This window comes from Grus americana, chromosome 8, assembly GCF_028858705.1.
Source record: "Grus americana isolate bGruAme1 chromosome 8, bGruAme1.mat, whole genome shotgun sequence".
In the NCBI taxonomy this organism is placed as follows: Eukaryota; Metazoa; Chordata; class Aves; order Gruiformes; family Gruidae; genus Grus; species Grus americana.
Window position 1 is genome coordinate 32047471 of NC_072859.1, and position 24804 is coordinate 32072274.

Genomic DNA, 24804 nt, shown 5'->3' on the forward strand with positions numbered 1-24804 from the left:
TTGTGCTGGGAAAAGCTTTCACCCATAAGCACTTCAGGAGCTGTGGGTTAGAAATTTCTTGGTAAAGTGAGTGAAGGGGCAAGGTTTGCTTGGAAATAGGAGCCACAAGGTGCACCTCACTGCGGGCTGCTTAAAAATGGGAAATGGAATGGGACAGCAAAGTAAAAGTAGGACTGGTGACTGGCTAGGTGGTGTGAAAACATCCCTCTGGATGGTGTTTGGTGCTGTTTGTCTTTCCCAGAGATGAAAAGGACAGCTCATAAACAAGCTCACCAACCCTCCCACCTAGCCAGAACTTGGGGTAGGAAGGTGGAGACTGTCTAGTGTACTCTTCGCGGCAAGATCTTGGCTTTAAAGATAACCCCTGGGGCAGGACAGTGCTATATTAGATCTTGGGCTGTGAGCCAGCCAAACTCTGCTACCACTTGGTGACTCACTCACATGCGAACTGCACGTTTAATTCTAACTGGTGTGCTTTCAGACAGAACCAGCTATTGTTTGGGCACAGTCAATTATAAAATGTGCTCTGTTTCTATTTGCCAAATGAATGCAAATGCTTTCTTAGAAGGTCTCCTAAGGAAAAAGATGCCTCAGATACCTTTAAAAATTCCTGCTGGCAATGCTGGGTGGCAGGTTGAGATTTGCTTATTAAAAGAGGTTATGTAATATTACTGCAATCAAAGGCTCTTTTATGGCTCTGGGGCAGGTGGGGATTAATAGCCCTTGCTTTTGGTTTTGTATAGAAAAATGTCAGGCCTGACAGATAGCTAGAGTAGTGATGAGGGTAGCTTTTGACATTGACCAACAAGAGGAGTTTCTTCCCAATGAATTTGTGTAACTTGGTGCCTCCAAGTTTTTCTGTGCAATCAATGTAATTGCCATACACAGAGAGGTTGTGCATATAAAGAGGTTCCTACTTACAGAGAAGATTTAATGCTAGAGAGAACTGTATTTACCATTTCCTAATGGTCTCTAGGAGATACAAGCCAAACTTTTTAGGAGCAAGGGGAACAGAACACCTATTTTGATGTAACTATTACAGTTTCTTCATACAAATCTCTCAGAATTCTGTGTCCACAGGAATCCCACAGTTCAGGTTGGGATTCTCCCTTGCTGCTGTTAGAGCACATTTGGCAACAGACTGGCTGTCCCATCCGTCAGACCAGGCTTCCCAGGTTTTTAAGGAATCAAGAGCTTTCTAAAATTTCCTAGCAATGTGTATCCAGCATTTAAAGTCTTTTTTAGGAACAGCACACTTCTTAAAGGACAGTTTTAATGGCAGAAGAGCAAATGAGAGCAGTAATTTCTCATCCCTGGCTGCCTCTGATTTTCAGACTTAGAGAAGAGAGGATGCCCCTGTTTTTAACGAAACAGGACAATGTCATCAGCTGATCAGTGTGCCTTGCTTCAGCTCTCACTCAGTTTAGTCGTTTGTGGCCTCTAATTTGGGAAAGAAAAATACTTTCTGGAACAGTGTGCTAGAAAAGTCTCTCACTCCTTGTCTGTAGCAATCATGACAAGGAAACCAACGGCCTTCTGCCATAGACAGCTATCTTCTCTGCACAGTGCTCCACATGGAGAAATGGCTGTGCAGTCCAGTTCTAAACTCTTAACAGATTTCTCATTTCTCCTAGGTCTTACTCTCTGCCCACCACATGTTGGATATCTATAAAATATCAGTTTTCTCTTAAGGATATTTTAATTTTTTGTTGGAGATAGGATGTCTGTAAGGTTACCAGAAAGGCTCTCTTCATGTTTTAATGCAATTTTACTCTCTGTTTTAACATCTCAACCTTCTACTGGTTTACAGTAGTGAAATACTTTTTTTTTTTTAAAGGTCTCGTGTTTTTTATGAGCTCCTGTCCAGGGTAATTTCCCAAATGCAGTCCAGATTGGGTAAAATGTAAGCATATTTCTGAGGTATAGGGGTTTTTTATAGTAAACCACACATCAGATTAACTAGATAAAAAATAATCCCAAATCTAAACTCACCGTCAGGAGTTCCCTCATTAACCTCACATAGACACGGGAGCATGGCAAAGAATATATTTGAAAGATGAGGGGAAAAGGAAAGTCTCCTCAGCCAGTGTTGGAAAGATGGAAAGAATAATTAGATGGAGAAGCGTGAAACGTCACTAATAGTTTCATTTTCTTGATGAAGTAACCCTAAAGCAAAGCGTAGGCAGAAGTTGTTTTTATGACAAAATCCCAGCCTGATACCCCAAAGATGCTAAAACATACCAAGTGGGGAAATGAACAGATAGACGTGTACAGATTAATTAGATCGAAAAAATGTTTTGACAGCATAAGCGAACATATGGAAAGAATTGAGAGAACCCGATCCAGTTCCCCATGTGTAAATGATGCCTTAGCCATAGCTCATAAAGCAAATACAGATGCAGGGAGGGGGGAAGAAAAAAGAAAAAAAAATCCCCCTTTCCTATCCCCTCCCCCAGTAAACCCCAATCCATTGCCAGATGGCAAATAAAAGTTTGAACTCAGTGACTAAACGTGAGGAAAGCTGTATGTTCAGCGAGAATGTGAAAAGAAATCAGCTGAATAAATCTGAATTTTGCACCTTAAAGGAAGTGGTGCAGTTCAACTAAATATTGTGTCAAGTACACAGCCGAGTGTCAGGATATCCTGTGCGGATGCAACTTCTCTGTTTTACCCTCCCCTGTCCAAATGACTCCTTCTGCTTTCTGTCCTGCTCGTTTCTTTTCTTGTGCAAGTTAGTGTGGAAGCACACACCTGCCCTGCCTGCCCCAAAGGTTTTACCACCTAAAATTGAGGGTAAAAGCATTAGGACAGAGGGTGAGAAGGGAACCAGAGAAGCAAAATACCTTGTTCCAGGTTGTACAGAAGAGCAGCACTCCCAGGCTTAGTTTACTCCATCACCAGCAGCGATGAGTATGGAGAGGGCTGACTTAGCTGGCAGCTGTAGTGCAGTCCCTGGCACTGGGATCTGATGTAGGAATCCGCTCTCTTGACTTCCAGGTGAGCTTGCTTTCTGTTAAACACAGCTGCCTGTCAGCATAACATTTCCAAGCCTAAAAAGTGGGTTAAATCAATATATTTTCATGTCGTTTATATGGATAAACCTTCTTAGTCTATTGTAATGGCAATGCTGTGTGTGGTTAACAAATTTATTCCACCTCAGAAGGGGGTGAGGGAAATGCGCTGTCTGTCCCAGTTGGCAGTGTAGTCAGGGAGCCTCCCCTTCGTAATGAAGCTGCCAGCCGTGGCATCGCCACCCACAGCGTGGGACCAGCGAGGAGGCAGAGTGGGCCCCAGGTTGTGGGAGCCAGCCTGGTGGGCAGCCTGGGCAGCCCTCTGTGCTGCTGCACGGGCATCTTACCACTGTCTGTGCTAGCTGAATTTTAAACTGTCTTGGATCTTCATACACAGACACTGTAAGTGGATGTACACTTCATGAATAATCTATACAAGCTCATGTCAGGGTAAGTGCAGCTAAACCGTGCCCCAGACTGTTTAGATGTTGCCCACAGACTGTTGATTCATGGCACCCAGTGCCAGCAATCTGTGAAACTGAAACAGGAGCTAAACACTTGGGCTCTTTCCATTGCCCACGTAAGCTGAAACCCCTGCTAAGCTGTCAAGTTTGCATCCAAGCAGCTTTGGGCACTAAGAGGTGCCAGCAATGGAGCCCTCACAAAGTAAACTGCTTAATTATTTGATAGTCAAAGGCAACTCGGGGGAGCGCAGAGTCAAATCAACAACAAAACAACCTATATTTAGTAGCAGTGTGGCTGGAGCTTAGACCCAAACATAGTTTCCAGCTGATAGATGATGTGGCAATCATAGCTGACCCTCATCCCATTCTAAATTTGGTCTGCGGAATAAGTAATTAATATCATCGCTAGCACGACAAGCCACCCTTTACAGCAGCTGCATTGCCACTGCTGCTCCTCTTATGGCTTTGTCTGTCGGCTAGCCAGCCTGGCTGAAGCACAAGCTCTGTGTGACACTGAGCTACGGTGGCCGCAGTCTGTCTGACACTCGGTGTAGTCACTGAAGCAGAGTAAAAGTAAATGCTCTGGAAGTAGAAGTGGTATCGTGGCCTTATCTGTGCTTGTCTGTATTGTTAGGTTATCTCTTTTTCATTTATTTTTGTCTCTGATAGTAAGGAATGAAAACTGTGCTCCTACAGTACAGGACAGGTCGAGTGATAGGTACTTTAATGAGGCATGGAGGGCTGCAGTGGGAACGAGAGCTCCATGTACCACCCACAGCACAAAATTAGGGACAAACCTAGAGTTTACAAACCGTGTACAAGCCAAAACAAACCTAGAGGAAAACAACGGGCACAGCCTATTTCAGAGGATAGAAGATTAAAGGAGTAAATTACATGTCCTGAATAACTCAGGGAATCTGCCGCAAACTTTCTGCATCCCGATTCAGTGCTTGTACCAGAAAACTACCTCGTTGCAGTACTGGGGATCCAGCCAAGGCCCATCCCGTTGGCCCTGTCAACTGAAGTTGGATGGTTTAGAGGTAGAATAGTGTTGGGCTTCTTCTAACCTACCCGCCTGATTCCCCTCCACCCTCCACCACAGTAACAGTCTTTAACAAACGAATGCATAAAATATTCCTCTAAGATGTGCCAGTGCTGTTATCTAACGTATGGATAACGTATGGATAGCAAGATTCAAAAGGCCAGTGACTTTTCCTGGAAGACAGACTTGAACTCAAGTCCTGAACTGGTATCCTGCTCACTGGACCTCCATCCTTCTGTCCTTTTCTCCCTCCTTCTCTGTAGTCTCACTTACAGACACAGACAGACAGAAACACCCTCTCTCTCTCCGAGGTTTGATACGAACACAGAAATCTATGTTGGAACAGAGCAAAAGGAAAATAAAGCTTGTGTGAAATTTTCCACCTTTTCACTAAATGAATGAAAGCCAAATTTTCACACTTTGGTCTTAGGTGTGAAATTTTTGCTCAGCTCTAATATTTATCCATAATGTGTTTTAAAACTTGGCTCGCTCCATTCAGAATACCACAGAGAATTGAGTTACAGATTTTGGGCTTTGTACATGCTGCCAAGATCTGCCCCTATAACTCAAACAAATTTAAGAGGGGAAAAAAACCCACTAGAAAAATATTGTATATGGTCCATCACATGCTTTCTTCATGCAGTCATATACCTCTAAAAAGTAATGTTCTGCTAGGGGTCTGTTACATAAATACATTCATGTAACTCCTGTAAGCATAGATAAGATGAATTTTGCATCTCCAGGGTATTGAGTAAGCAATCGCTAAATAAAAGCCTATAAGAAAAGAGCAGCCTTGCTTACGACTCTTAGAAAAGTTTAAAAGTATTTCTTGAACATCAGCATTTCAAGAAATCTATTTATTCCCCTCAAATCCAAATATATCTGTGCCTGGACTTCTTAAAATGATGTTAGTTAGCATCTGTTAGGCTCAGCTTATGTGTGTGGAATAGTGATGAGTGAGAGAAAGGTTCTTCACTGTTAAAGGACAGTAAAAATTATTACATATAACATTATTTACTGTATTTGTTAAGAGGACTCAGAAGTGTAAAGAAAGTCAGTCTGTTAGTTTAAGGTACTTACACCTGCTAAATTCTGCAAACAGGAACAAATCTGTTGGGGAAGAATGTTCCTTCATTGCAGTCTGTTGTGAATGGGGCAACTTTTCAATTCTTTCCCTGTGATGCTGGATCTGTGGTGGTAGAGCTGTACAGAAACACCAGAGTCAAGACAGACCTGACTGGGAGCCTGGGTAATGTTTTCAGGGTAATGAAGGCGAAATCCATGTTTCAAAGCTCTGTGTGGTTCAGAAGTTCAGACTGACCTTCCATGCGGACACTTGTGTCATTCTCAGAAATATGTGAAGGAGCATGTTTGCTGGTACAGATTTCTCACCACATTTGGCTGTGAGAATGACGGTGTTTGATCACTTGGCTTGTGTTGCCACAATAAAAATGAATATAATTTTCTCCTTTTGCATAAGTGCTACAATGAGGTGAATTAACAACTTCAGCTTGGGAAGAAGAGTAAGCCATACGTCCCATTCCAGCTTGTTCTGAGATTCCTGAATTAGTTATGTTGTAATTATGATCCCAAACCAGTTTACAGCAGAGTTATTTTTCATCCTTCCCATCATTCGTTGGCCAGTCGTTCTTGGTGCTATGGCTGTCACTGGACAAGCCATAAACCAGCAGTGTTCACAGAGAAAATTTGCTTTATTTGCATTTGAGTACCCCTCTTGGTTTTCATATTGTCTAAGGATCTTTCTTCCACATAGCTGGCACACCATGGCTGTATACCAAGGCACGGTATACCCAGAGCATTTGGTGAGCTTTGCTGTGTGCTTGTGCATGTGCAGGCCAAATGCTTTCAGCCACTGAAATTGTAAAGTAAAACTTTAGATGATAAGTGGTTGTTTTCACTGTTAATAACTACGCTAGGTAAAAGTCCAAACATTTCTTGAGATTATCAGAATGAGTAAGTGGGGAGAGCACAGCTGGGAAATCGCATTTGTGCTCGAATGCCTCATCCATTTAACTTCAGATACAATTTTTGAAGTACCTAATAAAGCAAAAGCCCAAATCTTTAGGAGACTGATGTCTCCTAAATTTCAATGAATTTTGTTACTTGACTTCCTTACCTAGGGCTGACGTCCCTGAATATGATTTCTCATTTGATGTGTGCTTTTAAGAGCCTATATCCCATTAATTTTCAGTAATATTCAGCCACATAAGTCCTTGAGTCACTACTGAAAATCAGACTTAGGGACTATTCACAAGTGGGCTAATCTTCCTTGGCTGCCTCAGTGGTCCCAAAGGAGACGGGCTCCTCTTGTGGGGTGAGCCGGATCGTGCTGGGTGCCCTGAGACGGCCCTTGCAGGAGCCGAGTGGGTAGGGAATTGGAGAAGACTGGTCTCCCAGTCTAAAGCTGGCCCTCGTATGCCAGGCTGACACACTTTCCCTGGTGCCTCCTGGCGTGGCAGAGTAATTTGCTACTCTGTGGCTGCTGCACAGCGTTGAAACCCTTTTCCTTTCCAGCACTGAAGGGACAACAGTTGAAATTTCCAAGTTTCATATGCTGTGTCAAAACAGGGTTTCCCTAGGAGACAGGGAAACCTGGGTTCCAAAGAGGGTTTCCCCGGGAAATCTACTGCTCATTGAGGCTGCCCCGGTGTCTTAAACATATCCCTTCCCCAGATCATGCTGATGAGCAGAATCCAGCCACCAGTACCGAATGAAGTTGAACAACTACTGATCTTCCCAGCTGGGTCGCCCTTCCAGCAGCAAAAGGGCACCTTGTTCTGAAATCTTGGTGTGCCCTGGAGAATTTGGTTCCCTGGGCCTGTGCCTCCTGTCCCGGGCAGGGTAACCCCGTTTGACTAACTCTCTCTGTGGTAAGCAGAGTGTTTACTGGCTTGTATCTGTCTCAGCTTTGACACTCTAACAAAAGGTTAGAAATCATGAATGCATCCCTTTATTTCTGTTCCACAGTGCCTCTCTTTTTTTCTGTGTAAACCCTTCACTTGCCTCTTGCCCAGCCTTTAGAAATGATGATCAAATGCGAACTTTTAGGGTTTATTTATAGCATAGCCTTTATGGAAAGAGAGAAAAGAAATGATTAAAAAGCAATTTTACAAAATATTTTGTTTTAAGAGAGAATTCATTGTGTTTAAATCACTGTATTCATTGTACTGTCTAGACTGGCAAACAAAGAAGATAGAGCGTCATTCAAATTAAGATTGTGAAATTCTTGATGACTGGAATTATGGATTTGGATGTCAACCCTCAAACAAACTATTTCTGAACAGCAGTATTATCACTTTGCTATATTTAAGGCTTTGTTGGAGACGGAACAGTGCACAAGGTTGATCTGATTCAGTAATGCGATTCTAATGTTCCTTTGTTTCTGATTTCATTATAAATTCATATTTTTCATGTTCTGTTCCTCTTTGTCCCCAGAAAATTGTTGAAAAGACTTTCCTCTGGGAGTAAAGTTTTTGTTCAAACTAACAATGACCAAACTGACTTTAAAAACAAAAAAACACACAACTGAAATGCAAATTAAGAGAGGGAATTAATTTAGGGTATTTTGAGCAACCTAGAATAAGTGAGTTGTTGAAAATTGCTGGCTGTGTATTTTTTAACATGTTATTCCACATGACCATGGTAGTTGCTATGAGACCTTAATGCTGCGGATTCTCAAAGACCTATGTATTTCCAGGGGATTTAAAAATACAAAAGTATTAGGGGCCTAATCGTAGAATCATTTAGGTCGGAAAAGACCTTTAAGATCATCGAGTCCAACCATAAACTCAGATCAGTGGCTCCTCCCCCAGATGCCCATCTGTGCCAGGGGTTCCAGGTCTGAGGAGACCTCACGGGGAGCGTAGGAGGCTTTCCTCAGCCCTCTGGAGACTCGGTTTGGCCCCTTGAAGACCACTGCTGCAGAGCACATTGGTCTGCAAGCTGGAGTGTGCAGGTGGTCCGTGTGGTGCTGGGCCCTGGCAGCCTGGTGGAAGCACAGGTGGGGAGCGAGGGGATGTGCAGGAGGGAACCAGGGCCGGGGCTGCAGCAGCCAGCGGGACAGCCGTGCCGAGCCAGGCTGCCCTCACACCTCCACGCCTGGTGGAGTCGGCGCTGGTCTCTGTTCTCTTGAACCAGCCCGAGGAGACCTGGAGTTAGATGAGTAACGGTGTAAAAATAAAATCTGTCCGAAGATACGTTTATCTCAAAAGGCTGGCTTATTTCCCAAAGAAGCAGTAATGCATTTTTCAGCACTGGAAGTTGTAAGAAGCCCCAGAGTAAAGCAGAACACGAGTGTGTAGAGTACTTATGGCAGGAGCAGGACGTGTCCTGAGAATGGCGCTGCTTGTGTCCTGTTCTCTTAACGCTGCCCAGAAACAGGCAGCAGAAGGCAGGCCCTGTGTGTGCACCGAGGGGTGAATGACAGAGTTTGGCCCTCCCTTCCATTTTGTGTTTGCACCTGTGAAAAAAAGTGGATTTGTCTGAGACATTTAGACCCTTTAGATGTCTTGGGTTTATTTTCATGCAGTATCTCCAGGGCAATTCAAAAGGAGGTGTAAAGCGGGGAGCAGAAAGCAAGGTGACTCTTCCTGTTAGTGAGACTGCTTCAGGGGGCTTTGCCTTTGCTTTACATTTTCTGTAAGACACAACGCTATCTGGAACAGCAGTATTGATTGTAGCAGAGGGAATTGTCTTTTACTTTGAGGAGGTTTTTTCTGTGCGTTCATTCTGGGGTTTTTTTTGGGTAGCCTGTAAATCCAGCTGGCCATGTAAGGGACTTGTAAGAGATAGACTATTGTAAACAGGAGCAATGCTTGAGCTAGTATCACCTGTTAAAGAACAGGGAATAAAATGCCCATTTCTCTTACTGGGAAAGATATCAACCTTTCCATGCCAGGGCTTTCATCTGGCTGGTGTGCAGAGTCTCTGTGCCAGCAGGCTCACATGTCCTAGAGAAAAGAACATGCTATCTCACTGGAAGTGTTATTTCAAGGGTGTTTCTTGGGGAATCAAAGTACAATCAATTTCTGCACATATGAAAGAGTGCGGGCGTAGAGAGCACAGAAATACTTCCTGCTGTTTGATCAGAAGCCCTAGCAGAGTAAAATCCTGACAGCACCATCACTGGCACTGCTTTTCACTTTGGTAGAGCCACGATTTCATCCACTATTAACCCCCTGGAGGTGACACATGGAGAAAGTAGGTGTTCCACATTCTAGTAGCACATTTGGACAGGCAGTATAAAAGGACGTGTTGATAAAGGGCAAAGCAAACATGCCCAGTACGTGCCAGGTAATACTGCAGGTTCAGCCAGGCAGAGCTGGGGGCTGCTGACTGCTCTGGCACACGGGTGGCATCCCAGGCACTTTGTGCCTCACTGAGCAAACGCTGTTGTGCAGGGGAGACAGAGTACCTGCTGGCCTCATGGGCTGCCCGCTTACAGCCCGGCATTTAGTCATGGTCATATTTCTGTAACACGGGAAATGGGAAACCAGAAGATGTAAGGTCTGCCAGTCATCTTGCTTATCCTCAGAGCCCCCCAGCCTGTCCTGGGCCAGTGGAACTGGGCTTACATTGCTCATCTACGTTGTAAAGTTCTAGAAGATCGTCGGCTGTAAAATGCTGCATTAGTGGGAAGCAAAGATTTTACTACAGCAGATATTACAGCCTATAAAATCATCCAACTCCTTTAAAAATCTAGCAATAGTATTTGACTAGATGGCTTCCAGCAGCAGCACAGGCTGACTGTTCTCCAGGGGTCATTCTGATGCTCTCCCAGCGCTGTGCGTTAGGCACCAACTTTAAAACAGATTTATGGTCCTGCTTAGAAACTATGAACACTGATACAGATCTAGTCAGACACTGATTTTTGAATCCTGATCTTTTATGCTTAACACTGTTTGATCTGAAAGCTATTGCTGTAATGCTCCTTGTGAAATAACTTCCACTGAAAATAGCCTGTGCCTGCTGCCTCCACCCTTGCCTGAAAGCTTGATCCTCTATTAACATTGGTGATTAGTGTCTCATTCCAGTGGGATTGCTCAGGAGAATCCACAGAAAAATCAGAATCTCACAGAGATCAGGAAGGGAACCACATTATTTGGTCCTCTCCTTCTGCAGGGGATTCTGCAAGATCCCTCTGTCTGACTTTGCTTTGGCCAAAAGCAGAGTAGGATCAAAGCCTGTCTCTTACACCTTTATGCTGGAGTGGGAGGGCAGCTGTGGGCTCCATAACAGAACTTTGCGAGTCACCTTTAGCTCTGGAGCTCACTTGAGGCCTCTCTTGCTGCAGGGAATTGATACTTTAAGAATATGATTAAGGGATCTCATGTAAAGTATTGTTTTATTTGAGAAATCTCCCCTCTGGGGATGCAGTGTTTAACATTTCCTTTGGTTAGTGTAAATAATAAAAGATAAGTCTGTTCTGCCTCGGACTCCCAGTAAGAAAGAGGAACAGATTTTGGTTTACTGAGGGGTCTGCAGTACTTTGTTCTCATGACTACTATATAATGGGATTGAACATATTTTATGCCATCTGGCCTGTTCAGCCGAAACAAAATACATCAGTAATGTTCCGATTGGTTTTGAAACATCTTGTTCTTGTCAAAAAGTATTTTAAATCAAAACAGGCTTTTCCAGTTTGTGTTTGTCTTTTACTAGGAGGCCATGGAGAAAATGGGGAAAATTGGGAGAGTCGTGCAGCCTAACCATGGGCATAAAAGGTAATCCTGACTTTTGAGTGTTCAGCCTTGAGAATTTACTGAAGATGAAGTTAGAGTCTGTCTCTTTATAGCCCTGCTTGAATGCAGTAGTATTTATCACCCGGATTTTTTGAGGATTATGTGGGCATCCAACTCTGTAACGTGGCTGAAGGCAGTCTTTCCGCTCAGTGGGATGTGAGCACCGTAGCCTGTTCATCTCTGTCCGTGTATTGGCTTGGCAAGCAAAGGCCAGCAGCCTTTCCAGAGCGACCTGCCGTAATTTCACGTCCGCTTGGCCGAGGAGCTCTGCACCGCCGAGACGCACCGGCCCGCGGGGACGAGCGCGGAGCCCCGGGCGCTGCGGGGCTGCGGCTGCTCCCACGGCGACGGGGCGCGGGCACCCCCTGGCGGCGGCGGGGGGCCCCGGGGGAGCGGGGTCCGCGGTCAAAGGGCGCCCCAGAAACCGGGGGTGTGTGTGGAATGGGGTGGGAGCAGTGAGCTCTCCTTCGCGGGGAACGCGTTCCCTGCGGCGGGGATAAATGGGCAAAAGAGAAGCGGAGCCCCGGTGCCTGCCCACTCCCACAGAGGAGAACTTGGGAGGAAAAACTGGAAATCAAAGCTGGCCATAGGGTAAACAAAAGGGGGTAATTATAACTTGAAATCACTTGTTTGGGTGGCAACTGTGCTCTGGCAGCGTACAGAGCTCCAATCCTAGTAAAAATTGTAATTAGGAAAGACTCAAAGCTTCTTTGATGCTAAGTGAAAGAAGTAAGTATGTCTATTACAGGGGATTTACATCTTAAAATCTCGGGCATTGCTGAAATTAACTTTCTTATACAGATTTTACGACAAGAAATATGAAGTATTTTTGAAACTTGTGGAACATCAGAGAGAGTATCGCTCCATCATGAACAGCTTCTAATCCAGAATCATGTAATTTGGGAACAGCAGGGATAACGAATTTCCAGATACTTGTGATGAGGGTAATTTCTTCTTACTGTACCGTCCATGGTAAAAATAGATTTTTATCATTTAAGGTGTACGTTTTAATTTTTAATGAGAAATAAAATGAATTCACTTCACTGGGAAGCACTGGGTATTTTCTGTCAATAATCCCTGCACCCCAGGGACAAGGAATAATCATTTGCTCCAGCCAGAGAAGACAAGACTACCAAGCCAGCTGCAGATGCCCCGGTGCCAGGATTTAGACTGGCCACAGGCAGGAACCACACAAGGAACAACATAACTGACTCAGATGGACTTGAATCGCTGCCTTTTGCCATGCTTTTCACAGGTAAATGCACCTGGCATCACACATGGGCCTTTTTAGTATCAGCTACAGGTAACACCTAAACATGATTTCCATTGGAAAGTTCTGTTTGTTTGGGTTTTTTTTTTACTCTGATTATAGTACTTCTTTGGTGGCTGATATTTGAGAATCACTTTTGCAGCTGTGCAATCTTTTTCTCTCTGTCTTCTGTCTCCTGGTCTCTTTTTTCTGTCTCCATCCTTGCAGCGCAGTCGTTTCGCTATCGATTATTTGTGCCATTTTGTCTTTTGCCCTCAGTGCGCATTAATCCCTGTGCAGATGTGAAACGGCCCACTGTTGACATTGAGAGACTAGGTTGAGCAGACGTGGTTGCTGGAAATATGTTCATAATCCAGGTGAACTCCATCCGTCCTGCCAGCTGCCTCACAGGCAGTCAGCCCTGAAACAGCCCAGCTCTCCTCCATGTCCATTCTCATCACGTTGCTCCAGCCAGACCTAGCTCAGAGCATGTGTGTCTGCACAGCCCGCCAGCTGCAGAGCTGAATGCAGTGGCAGCAGGCACAGGGAAGGCAGAGAGACAGAGAGGGCTTTCCTGCCTTGGACTTGCATTTGTCAATGCTCGGAAACCTTCCCGGCTGCCTGCTGGTCAAATCCAGTCAACAAAAGGCTTTCATTTGTCCTCAGGTAATTTTGAAGGCTGCCCTGGATATTTAGTCTTACATGGTACTGCCAGGCTCAGGACAAGAGGTCGTGGCATAACTGGGCTGTGGAAGGAGGGAGTTTGGATACTCTGGTTGTATACAGCAAAAATGTTTCACCTCTGACAGGACAAATTGTTTTGATCTTGCAAGATCCAAACACTGTCAGCGGCTTCAGTGAAATTCTCTCAGAAATTAATTCTTTCTCTGCCATTTGTCTGTTACTTCTTAATAAAAGATATTGTTCTGTTTAAAAAGCTAAACCAGGGTCCCCAGCTGAAGGAGACGATTAAGAAGCAAGGGGTGAGAGAGCAGAAGAGCATATTCAGATCACCTACAACCCTGTTATAGGTCACTCATGAGAACCCTTTTCTTCAACTGCCACCCTCTTGGTGAGCCTGCGTTACACAAGAGAAACAATCTCCAGTCCCTTTCCACGGAGTCAGTATTCCTATAAATGGACTCCATCTTTATACACTTAGCTTGACAGAAATTCCGTTCTTTAGTATTGGCATAGGCTGTAATTCCCAGTTAAATGCAAACAGAAGTTACACAATAACAAAATTACACTTAGAGAACTTGGAAAATAATTGTTTCTGGGTTTGGTTTTTTTTTGTTAGTAGTCAGCACTCAAAAACATCTGGTAATTTTTTTAAAGAAACAATGCACTTCCTGCCTTGTAGTTCATGGAAAAGCAATTGTTGCCATTTCCAAAGTACTCATTGTTAAGAGAAACAGCTTTACAAGTTCAGGGACATAATTAAAGACAATGAAAGTTGATGGGAATAAAATAAAGAAACATCATAACAAAAAGAGTCTAACAAGCCAGAAAACAACTGCAACATGATGTTATATCATAGCTTACAATTCAAGGGCACAATAAAATATGTCAGCTGAAAAGACATAGAAGGAAAAAACAGTTGGAGACCAGTGTATTGTGAACAACATTCATAAATTTTAATATATCTATTTTAATGTACAGTTCGTATGTAAAACTGAAGTCTGCTGACTCCAAATACATAGCAAATGCACACATTGTACAGGGGCAGATGTGTAGGGTTGTCTGGTACTGCACCAGCATTTTTAACTCTTTGCGGCTCAACACAGGCACGCACACGCACTCCCCCCTCCCCAACTTCGGCAAGCTTTCCATAAACTTCCTGCTATTTATAGCATCATCATAAAATTGGCCTTGATCTCTCTGGCTGAACTGGTACCAAGACTTACAAGGAAATCACAAGGAGTGTATGAAGTCTAGAAAGGAAACAAACAGTCCTGCTGACTGTGTTAAAGCTTAGATGCACAGAGTTCAAGGAAGCTGTGTACCTTGCCTAGGCTTCTACAAAAGAGTTACACAGAGATTCGTTCACATTTCTTGCATGATTTTTTTATGATTTTCTCCCCTTGTAATACTTCTGCTTTATAGTTGCATTTTTGTTCCAAGCCAGTGTTACTACCAGTTTCGTATTATCCATTTTATAATCAGGACTGTACTCATTGCAGAGCTGTAAAAAAACCTGTATTCCAGTGGATGTGTAATCAGCTGTGATAACACAAAGCACTGATACTATCAGTGATACTATCTAATATTCCTTATGTTACACAAGACTTAGCAAATTGTACAGTTTGCTAAGTTCTCAAATTAAAATTTTATTCAAATTGAGTCGAGATGTAAAATGTTAAAGCTCGAGTTCTAAAACTCTTCATCTGCAAGTTGAGTGGCATTGTAATTTTAGGCTCTGTTCATAGCTTTAGGCATTTGCAATTCAGGCACCTTGCATGAAGGTAGGTTACAGAAAAGTGCAGCATGAAAGAGTCTAGCAAGTATACAGCAGTGTGTAAAACTAGCCTTCTAAGCGCTCGCACACCGAATCACTTGGCCATGCCAAGTATTGCTGAGTCCTGCTTCAGCCTTTGTCAGCAGCAGAATGACAAATCCATCATAGGCTGTCCCGAATCAGAGAAGTCTGTCATCGCTTGATGAAGTTTGACCAAGGAATCCAAGTTTGAGTCAGTCAGGACTCTGACAGCATGCTCTGAGCCGCAGACCTTGCCATATTCACCCCATTAGATGCAATTTGCTGACAAATGTTTATCATGCAAATTAAAAGAAGGGAAACAACCACCATGTCATCAGCTGTTCCAAGCGTCCTACAGAGAGGCCCAGGCTTTGTGTCAAACGGAGAAGACAAGCATATGATTGTTCCAAAGGAGCAAACAGCAACTCTTAGGAAAAAAATCCATACGAGACCACCCCAGGTGAAGATTCCTCGCAAGGCAAGAGTCAGGAATAACGGCATGTCATAAAGGTAATCTGCAAACTAAATACTCAGATGAGTTAGGCTATTTTGCATTCTCATGCCTGCAGTTCTTTCAGTTGAATGTGTCTTGTAAGCACTTTTAGATTCGCATCTCTTGAATGAAGAAACTTTTTGTGCTGTCCAAATCTACCTACACTGTTGAATTATTTTGCAGTATCTAGAGGCACACTTCTAAAAGGAATCCCCACTCCCCCAGCACTTTGAAAATAAAGTATTATGCTCAACATTGAATGTTTTTGGAAACTGGGCCTTAATGGCTGCACTGAGTATATGTCTGTCCTTAACACCTGGCATCAATGTAAGCTGTGAATGCTTGAAAATGAGGCCTCAAGTCTTGCCTTGGTGTGGACAGGAACCATAGAGCCGAGTGATTACCCCTCTTCATTAATGCTAGTTTGTTGGGCTGAAAAACAGTATTTTCCTCCACGGTGCTTAGTTTAGTCCGTAGACTGAAACACACCCCACAGCCCTTTCAGGCCCCTACCAGGATGTGACAAGAGAGGAAGATTTGCTTTGGTGATATTCTACACCTTGTCAAGAATGGGCCTCACTTGTGCCTTCAGCCCTTGTCTTTCACATCATTTCCACTGCCTGTCACGTCTCTGTACCAGCTGGGATTCCAGCTTTAAAAAAGTGCGGAGCCAGTCTGGCCAGTATTTGGCAATACCTGGGGAAAAAAACAACTGCTTTCTAAGCTGGAATCTGATTTGAAATTTTAGAGGCAAGTTAAAATCCTGGAGTTAAATCTGAGATCAAATTTGAAAGTTTCAGCCTGACTATCTCTGATTCTGGTTTGCTTCCTGTATTTCATCTCGCATTGCTTTCTTCTCCCTGCCAGGATGACTGCAGAAGGACTCGTCTGAGTTAGGAACTCTGAGAAGGTGCTGGACCCAGCAGGGGATGGTAACATTTCCACAATGGTATCGCCAATAAGTGCATGGAAAGGTAATTCACATAATGATACAAACTGGTTTTCATTGCTGGATCTCTTTCAATCCTCTATGTGTTGTGCACTGCTAACTAGGTAAATGCAGATTTATAATTACTTACGGGTCGAGGTTGCCCTGAGAAACGCTTGTTGTAATCTCTAATGTCATGCACAATTTGTTTACTTGGCTTATCTTGTTGCTTTTCACAAGAGATGTTATCCAGAAGAACCACCTTCATAGAAAAGAAGATCGACATTAGAACGGTGTATTTTAATCACCAGCATAAAGGATAGTGTTCTGTAGTACGTGTCTCTCCATAGTCTCTTCTCACAACTGGACCTTTGTCCGACTCCGGCAGTTCCACAATGGCAAGAACATTCTCCTTTTATAACCTGCATCCATCCTTCCAGTACAACAGGCAGCTCTGACCAGAGTCAGATGAGATTAGGAACTTCCATACTGCTTTTTATAGAACGTTATCCCAGAGATTCAATAAACCATGCAAAAGTAAAATGCTGGAGGCCTGTGTAATATTTCAGAGTTGCCTGATGCAACATGTCAAATCATAAATGCGAATGGCTGCAGGGTCATTCAAGTCTAAGTGGGTTTTGAAATGCTACGGAAAATTAGAGGATAAATAAAGTTGATCCAAGGAGCTCAAGCTTGTCATTTTGTATGTATCATAATGCAGATGTGTAGAAGGGAGGTAAGTCTTACCTTTTGTCTGCAGAGAGGGCAGGTTATCGCTGCTAACCAGGGACTATGTTTCCAGTACGTGATCAGACAGGAACCTAAAAAAAAGAAATTGTATTGAGATACATAAAATATATTTAAGGATATTTAGTGTTTACAAGGAAGTTACCAGAATTAATAAAGCCTCTTTCTACAACTGACTGTAAAATGAATGTAATTCTTTGCTTTTGTTTTAATACGTGGTTTTACTCTGCAAAGTGACTGTGTAAAAATGGAGCCTTAGCTCTTCTACACTGGTCTATATAGAGAGGCATGGATGTCATAAGGGAGCCTTTGATTCAGTGTATTCTGCTGTGGATGGCATCTTATTCTTGAAGCTCCCCTGACTGTTGCTGAAGCACTCAATAGAGGTACCCTTCAGAGCGCAGTGTTGGCTGCTGTGGACAAAAGCAGTGCAGCTGCATAAAGGTGGACTTCTTGCAGAGCCAGGGTGGCTTTTACGGGTTATGAGGGCCAGTTATCCCAAATAAACCAACACGCACAGCCAAGGGACAGCCTAGTGATGCAGAGTCCTGGTGCCACAACACCTCTTGGTGATAAACACTTGGTGACAAAGTACCATACATTGAGCTATTCTGTTTGCTTTTTTTTCTTTCTCTTACTATATTTCAACTCTGTTACCCTTCTGGAACTGCATAGCTCTGGATGAGTGAGTTGCAGCATTCTTTTTGATTCTTCTTACCCAGACAACTGCTGACTAATTTCCAAATACGATCTCATCTCTTCTTATACAAAGGTCTCAGGTGTGAAAGAGGGCAGAGTCTGAGGACAGTGAGATTAGACTGCACATAGAACTGACAGCAGCGGTTGACATACACAAATGTCAGTGCTGGCACTAACAGCAAGAACAGCAAAGCATAAATAGCATCTAATCAGAAGCAGCCCAGCTTGACTTTCAGCTCCCGGGCGCAGTGTGCAGTGTGACAGGTCAGGAAAAAAAATCCCCTTAACATTTAAACTGATCAAATTTGACAAGGACCCCAGTGAAAACAGAAGCAGAACGTTGCACTGCCATTTTGATGGAATTGTTTTATTGAATTGAACAATGCTCTTTGTTCTTAAAAATAACCAGCAAATAGTTTCTTGTAAGCAGTACTATAACAAGAAGTCTTTAGGAGCCCTCAGTGCAGTGTGCTTGATATCCAGTATAAAAATGTTGATGATGCTATCAGTTACATCCTGATATACTAGGGATGTTAAATTTGGCCCAAAGACATTTTTTATGAACCTCCCACTGACTTACGCTTTTTACTTTTCCTTCATTTGAGTGCAGGGTTTTTCTTTCTCACTTTTCTATTTTGTTTGCATATACAGACCGGTTGGCTGGGCACATGGCCGTGTTTATATCTAAATCCCCATGTGGTATGTATAAACTCGGTCTGGCAGCCAGCTTCAAGCTTTTGCGTGAACTTTTGCATTTGACAAACATCACGCCTGACTTCAGGAACTGCTTTGACCCACTGGGTCCAGATCCTGTATCGTGATCCACGCGGCTGCATTGATGTGCCTGTGCTCGGTCCCAGTGATGACAGTGGGACACTGATGGATCCCATAGTTCTTCAAGAGCTTTCAAAAAAGAAGCCCGTGGAAATTAAAATTTTCTGCATGCAGAGTCCTTTGTTTCATAGAACAGGAAAGGAAGGAGTCCTCTGAAGTTGACCTGTGCTTCGGTGCATTTTTCATAAAATAGACAAAATCCTGTTTTAATCTAGCCTGCTGCACAACCTTCTGAGGGTGTCTGTAGGTTTCTCTAAAATACCTCTGTGGTTATTGTTAATTAGAAAAAAATAATATTGCTCAAGGATCGCTTTTCAGTTGAACTTCCTGAACATATGGTTCAAACTGAAGCTGAAAAGGAAAACTTCAGGACAAACTGTATGAATTACTACTAATAATAAAATCAGACATTTTTTATAAGTCCACATTAATCTTCTTTAAAAGCTCTGGGTTGACCACATTTTTTAAATAAAACTTTTACTAGAGTGGAATTTATTAAGAGAGCTCAGTGTTGCCTTAGCTCTGTTCCACAGGGCATCAAGAGAAGTTTTATTACTGATTTCAGTCACAACAGACTTAGATCTATGCAGAATGGTTTTGATAAGCCCAATGTAAAGTTTTATTGGTTTAAGACATGAAAAACAGACATGTTACAGAGGCCCCTTCTACTATATAAACATAGTCATAACATATATAATGCATTGCACTGGAATCAATGCTTCAGAGTGTAAATGATGATGTACTTGAGGAAAGTAAAGCCTAGCTAAATATATACAGCTAACGATAACAATATATACCAAGCTTATATATGGTACTTCTCCTCTGCAGATCTCAAAATAAAATAAAAATAAAGTCCATATCATTACGTCATATTCACAGATGGAAAAGGGAAAAGGCCAGAGAAACAGGAAAGTTGATGATCATTGTTGTTATGTCTATCTTTGTACTTGAAACTATAACTACTGTGACATGATTTGAAACACGTTTTGAGGCCATATGCTTACTGTTTGTCCTGGAGTGAGTTATATTCAAAGCATCCTATTCCTGTATGCTATAAAACAGTGTTATAAAAACATGAAACAACCCAAAGTATTAAATGGTGTTGTTTATGAGGTAGATGAGCCCTCAAAGTGTCCCTAGCTGTTGGTGATCCACTGATCTGTTGTGGTTTCAGAGGACAGAGGTAGTGACAGTTGTGATGAGGAGCTGTGCTGTGTGACCCTCAATCTAGAGAAAAATGACACTTCCTCAAGATAAAAATTGTGCTCTTATTGCACCAGCATTAACAACACAGTCCCTTGTTCTCATTTATGCTTGGGTCTTTTTATAGCACTCTTCCATGGTGAAAAAAGTGTAAATGGCTTGTAAATATAACTTGCAGTTGCTTTAAGGTCTCTCTAAAATGCCGGAGCAGTAGAAAGCCAGCCAGAAAGTAGAAAGAATGCCAGCCCTGCTCTGGGGATGACAGCAAGGAACCTGGTAAGCAGCCAGGGCATGACGTTGTAAACTTTACCTGCAAATTCACTGGGCGACGTATGTCAGAGGTCTGAGAAAATGTTCAGTCCAAGTATGCTGGTGGCCTTATCCTGCTTCCTTTCAAAGCAGGTGCAAAGCTCCCACTGGATCTAGTGGTGCAGAGTGTTGGCCTTTAAAATCCTGAAATCCTCTTTATAAATGCAATTATGAATATAACTCCCTCCACTATTCAGTGCTTCATCCTTCTATTCCCTTTGAAAAATTATTTAAATTTTGTAATCCTGACCATATGGCTTAGCAGACTCAAAGAAGGCATTTAGCAGACACATTTATCTAGATAATTATGGTTTTACTTATATTATCCCGTGAGTGTAGGTGCACTGGGTGAGGAGAGGAGACCACACCATGGACAGCTTCAACAGAAGGACCCGTTAAACCTGCTTTATTTTAGGCAAATGTTTCACATGGGAAGCAAGCCTGCGGAACAGAATCAGACCCGAGCCCAGTGTGTTTCACTCCCGATTTTCACCAATATAAATACAATCAGAGTCAATTTTATGGGATGGCTGGGTTTTTGTGCTGTTGAGTGTCGACATATACAAAGACAAGCTGTCTTCCCACAAGTGAGTTCATGCTTGAAGATAAGACTTCATGTTTGTTACATTGTGAGCTTTTACAGTCACAAACTGTATGATTGTTAGACTGTTGATTTTTATAACAGGCTTTTTGCATAGTTGAATACAAATGGTGTGGTTTTCTGGTGCATTTTACCCATTCCATGAGGTTGTGTTGTAATTTAACAGTATTCTGTGAGATAATCTGTTACTTCTTGTCGTCTTAAGACTTCTTGGGCATTTGAAAAGTGGCACCTTGTAGATGCAAAAGCAATGAGCAAATAAAAATACCATACTGATTTTTTTTGAGGGATATAAAGATGGGACTTCTCTTGCTTCCAGTGAGAGCACTTACATTAATTCCAGGGAGAAGGGCTTGGTCCTGGTTCTTACACAGGACTCGAGATCTCTGTAAGAAGCGTGCTTTATTCAGTAGCCTGCATAGGCACTGCACTGTCAATCCAGAAATCTTACCACAGAATAAATGTCCACAGTTGGTTTCTACTGGAAAAGTAGCTGTCTGGAGACAGATGGGACAGCTGAAGTCACTGTAATTACTGGGTCGCCAAATTTGGAGTGATTCCTGGAAAAGAAGTAGTACAGAGTCTTCAATAAATTAGTATTTTGATTGACATATCCAGTTAATTAATAATAATTTACTATGATTAGCAGAGAGTCACAGAAACTAAGTATAGATGTCACACATAACTAATAGTTACCCCAGCAGAGAATGAAAATTAGGCAAAAAGAAATGAAGTGCTTTGTGTAATCCTACAGAAGGAACCAGTGTCAGAGTAAGATTATGCTGCCATGTTTCTGCTTCCAGTGATATATCCACATCCCACTGGATAATATTTATGTTGTGAAAGCCAGTCGAGTTTGAACCACTGGCTTGTCTAGCTGTCATTATTAGTCAACACCCGAAGTCTATCTCGGTAGCTTTTGGATCTTTTTCCTCCTTCTTTGTAGTCATGTCTATGACTTATATGCACAAAAATAAAGTCCAGTGTATTCTCTGCCTTCCTTGGGTGGCAGAATGGTATCCTTAGTATGTACCCTAGGCTATGTAGCAAAAAGACTCCTTTATTTAAGTAAATAAATTGCTTCCAAACAATCCTTTCCTTTGCTTAGCAAAATCTGTAATTAAGAATAATATTGAGCTTTGTTTTGGACCGAGAAGATAAGAATTTTGTAAGCCTCTGAAATGCTGAAGAGGCATTTTGAAGCACATTTGTATTATAATATTCCTGTAGGGGAGAGGCTGAAGGATATCTTTGCTCCTAAATTGTTGCCTGAAAGCAGTAAAAATCTATTTGGCAGTATATTTGTCTATGCCAGGATTGTTTGATACAGTGGGAGATTAAAAAAAGTCCTTACTTTATATTGATTTCTTACCACATTGAAAGTTTTTGCTACCTTTATTATGATGCATTAGATAATCTGTAATGGATGATGGACCTGCCTACTTAGCACACTACGGAGAAACTTGCATTTGACCATATGTTTGATTGCCGTAACCACAGTGAGATCAGTCGTTGAATAATGTGGTAGTGTCCTTTCTTTCTAAAGATAAAGTTATTTCAATGTTTCTATCAGTTCCAGAAACAGAGGAGCACTTCTGAAATTGGGAGGGAGCTTCCAAGGAAGTTCCTTCACTTCTAAGACAGAGTCTTGAAGGTTAATGACTGTCCTCCACTGCCTACACGTTTAGCGAGATTCAACAGGAAATGGCCTCAATTACAGTTTTGTGTTTTGATCAAAAAATGATGAACTTCACGTTTCTTAATGACCACAGAGGTCAGCATTATATGGAATGGGTATTATTTCTCCATTACTGGAGTGAGGCATTCAGATGAGCTGATAGCAGTCCTTGGGATTACAGTATCACTGTATGCTTGCTGTCCCTTGTTGCCCAATTTGGATTGCTTATTTGTTTTTCAAATACCTGACTGGCACCTGTCTACATCACAGATCAATGAATACACTTCCAAGCATTTGACTACAGAAGTTTTTATAAAGAGAAAATGGAAAAGATTCTGTATTTTGCATGTCAAATACTAGAAGATCCAGAGTGACTGTGAAGATTCAAGTCATTTGACAGTAGACAAAGATTTTTTAAGTAATAATAATTCCAAGAAAGAAGAGAGAGGTCATCATGTAGGTTTGCCAAATGAGTGATCAGGAACCCAGGTCTCTTGCCGGAGCCATGTCTATTATTATGAGTTCACCAAATTAGTAATTTTAAATCAGCACCTTTAATACCAGTCTTTCCTTCCTCTAATGAGGATCTGTAAATTAAAACCTGAAGGTTTTAAAACAACATGCCACAACTACTGGGAAAAGTCTTTCTCCTTTACTGTTTGTGAAGTTATAAATGTATTTGTTTCTGATTTTCAACAGAAAAAATTCACATGCTGAAGACATTTACATTGTTTTCAGATTTTCTTCTCTATGCACTGATAAGATTATCTTCTGCTGAGGTAATAACCACACAAGAGCCCAATGATGCTGGGATGACTGGATATGAATAACTAAAACACAACAATGATCAGACAGGTGAACTCCAGGCAAGCAGGTTTTAACACAATGCTACCTAAAATTCATATGGCACATCACATTCCTATACTTTGACTTCCCATGCAATACTGACGGGGTATTTGCAGATTCAGAAGAGCATTATTTCAACTGATAGAAGCTGTAATAGTTTTTGGCAGCTGAGGAACTGCCCCAGAGCACACAACCGTTGTGTTTATAAACATTGCATACATGACATAAGCCGATTAGGTATCTACTCTTTATTTTTGCAAAGTAATAACACACACATTTCTTTAGCTTTGTCTCATACAACAAAGGGAACCAAATGTGTTTCTGATTATGCAATAGATACTGAGTCAAGGGAAACCCAGCATTCCCAGACCATAACTGATGGAAATTTTGAAACGCTCTCTTGCCCTCTGCAACCTCAACAAGTTGAAATCGCTTGTGTATTTTGTATTAGAATGTGTTGTACAATAATTAACTTATTATACGACTCCTAGGGGACAAATGATTATAGTTTTTTTCCAGATGACTCATCTTCTGCTGACTTAATGAGCAAGTCTGCAGAAACAGAGTTTGTGCTGTTCAGAAAACAGGAAAATTGAATGTTGCTGTGTTGCCGTATGATACCAGTTCTGGCTGCTGAGACTTTGAAAATGCTCAAGGTCTGCTCTCAGAGCACTTGAGTTAGAGTCAGGACTCTGAATTAGAGCAAAAAAGCAGGCAATGATTCTATATTAATGACACTAGGTGAAGAGTATGTGCATGTATACAATGAAGAAAACCCATTCAAACCCAGTACCGTGAAGTTGCATTTTTTTTTTTTCACATAAGCTGTCTTTTACTGAATGAAGCAAGGTGGGAAACTTGACCAGCTCTTGCAGTATGACTAACAGGTGCAGACTGAGAGGAAAAAAAAATAGGCAGTTCTTTACATATGCAGTTGAGCAGTGGACATGCTTATGGATGCTAGAAATTTCTGAGTTCAACAGGTACTGGGCATCAGGTACTACTAAATGCAAAGGCAGTACCCCTGACTGAGGAAGTTCCTGAACCATAAATTGCTAGAGAATGAACGAGTATTCTGGGGAAGCATCATTCATGTTTCTTTATTCTTCTGTAGGCATCCAGTGCTGCAGATACTAGTTTGACCTAGTATAACCATTCTTAAATTAATAGAGCATTTTGAGGGAAAAAGAAACTTGGAGTCACCTTCAGCAAAGATACCGGTTGCTTAGTCTTATCCTGAGTAGACAGGCTAGGAAAAACATGCCAAATCTTTCATTTATTTTTAATAGATTATATGCACATAATCAAATTTCTGATTTATTTAGTCCAAGCACTCAAAATGGTGTTCGAGTTGGCTTTATCCTACTTATAAGGGGACCGCCCAGCTGGATCTGATAGAAAGAGAAGACAGATGATATCTGACATAGCCGTAAGTCTGCCAGAATTAATTTACCCCTTCC

General features: G+C 42.1%; 2 protein-coding genes across 16 annotated transcripts in view; one reads left to right on the forward strand and one right to left on the reverse strand.

The window, feature by feature from the left end:
- The window catches only part of FGGY (FGGY carbohydrate kinase domain containing), a 322392-nt gene extending 310064 nt beyond the window's left edge, over nucleotides 1–12328 (forward strand). For all 14 annotated transcript variants that reach the window (XM_054834554.1, XM_054834558.1, XM_054834553.1 and 11 more), the window contains 2 exons: nucleotides 11199–11260; nucleotides 12080–12328. In XM_054834554.1, the coding sequence (XP_054690529.1) occupies nucleotides 11199–11260; nucleotides 12080–12161 (144 nt within the window). In that variant the 3' untranslated portion in view covers nucleotides 12162–12328. The remainder of the gene's footprint in view (nucleotides 1–11198; nucleotides 11261–12079) is intronic.
- Nucleotides 1–24804, reverse strand: part of LOC129209721 (E3 ubiquitin-protein ligase RNF170-like) — a 46757-nt gene that overhangs the window by 6810 nt on the left and 15143 nt on the right. Inside the window, exons 3-6 of one of the 2 annotated variants that reach the window (XM_054834566.1) lie at nucleotides 21272–21380; nucleotides 17175–17248; nucleotides 16579–16689; nucleotides 2844–3010 (exon numbers count right to left, since the gene is read on the reverse strand). In XM_054834566.1, the coding sequence (XP_054690541.1) occupies nucleotides 2882–3010; nucleotides 16579–16689; nucleotides 17175–17248; nucleotides 21272–21380 (423 nt within the window). In that variant the 3' untranslated portion in view covers nucleotides 2844–2881. Of the gene's footprint in view, nucleotides 1–2843; nucleotides 3011–14081; nucleotides 15529–16578; nucleotides 16690–17174; nucleotides 17249–21271; nucleotides 21381–24804 lie in introns of those variants that run through there. The other variant, XM_054834564.1, reaches the window with a different exon arrangement.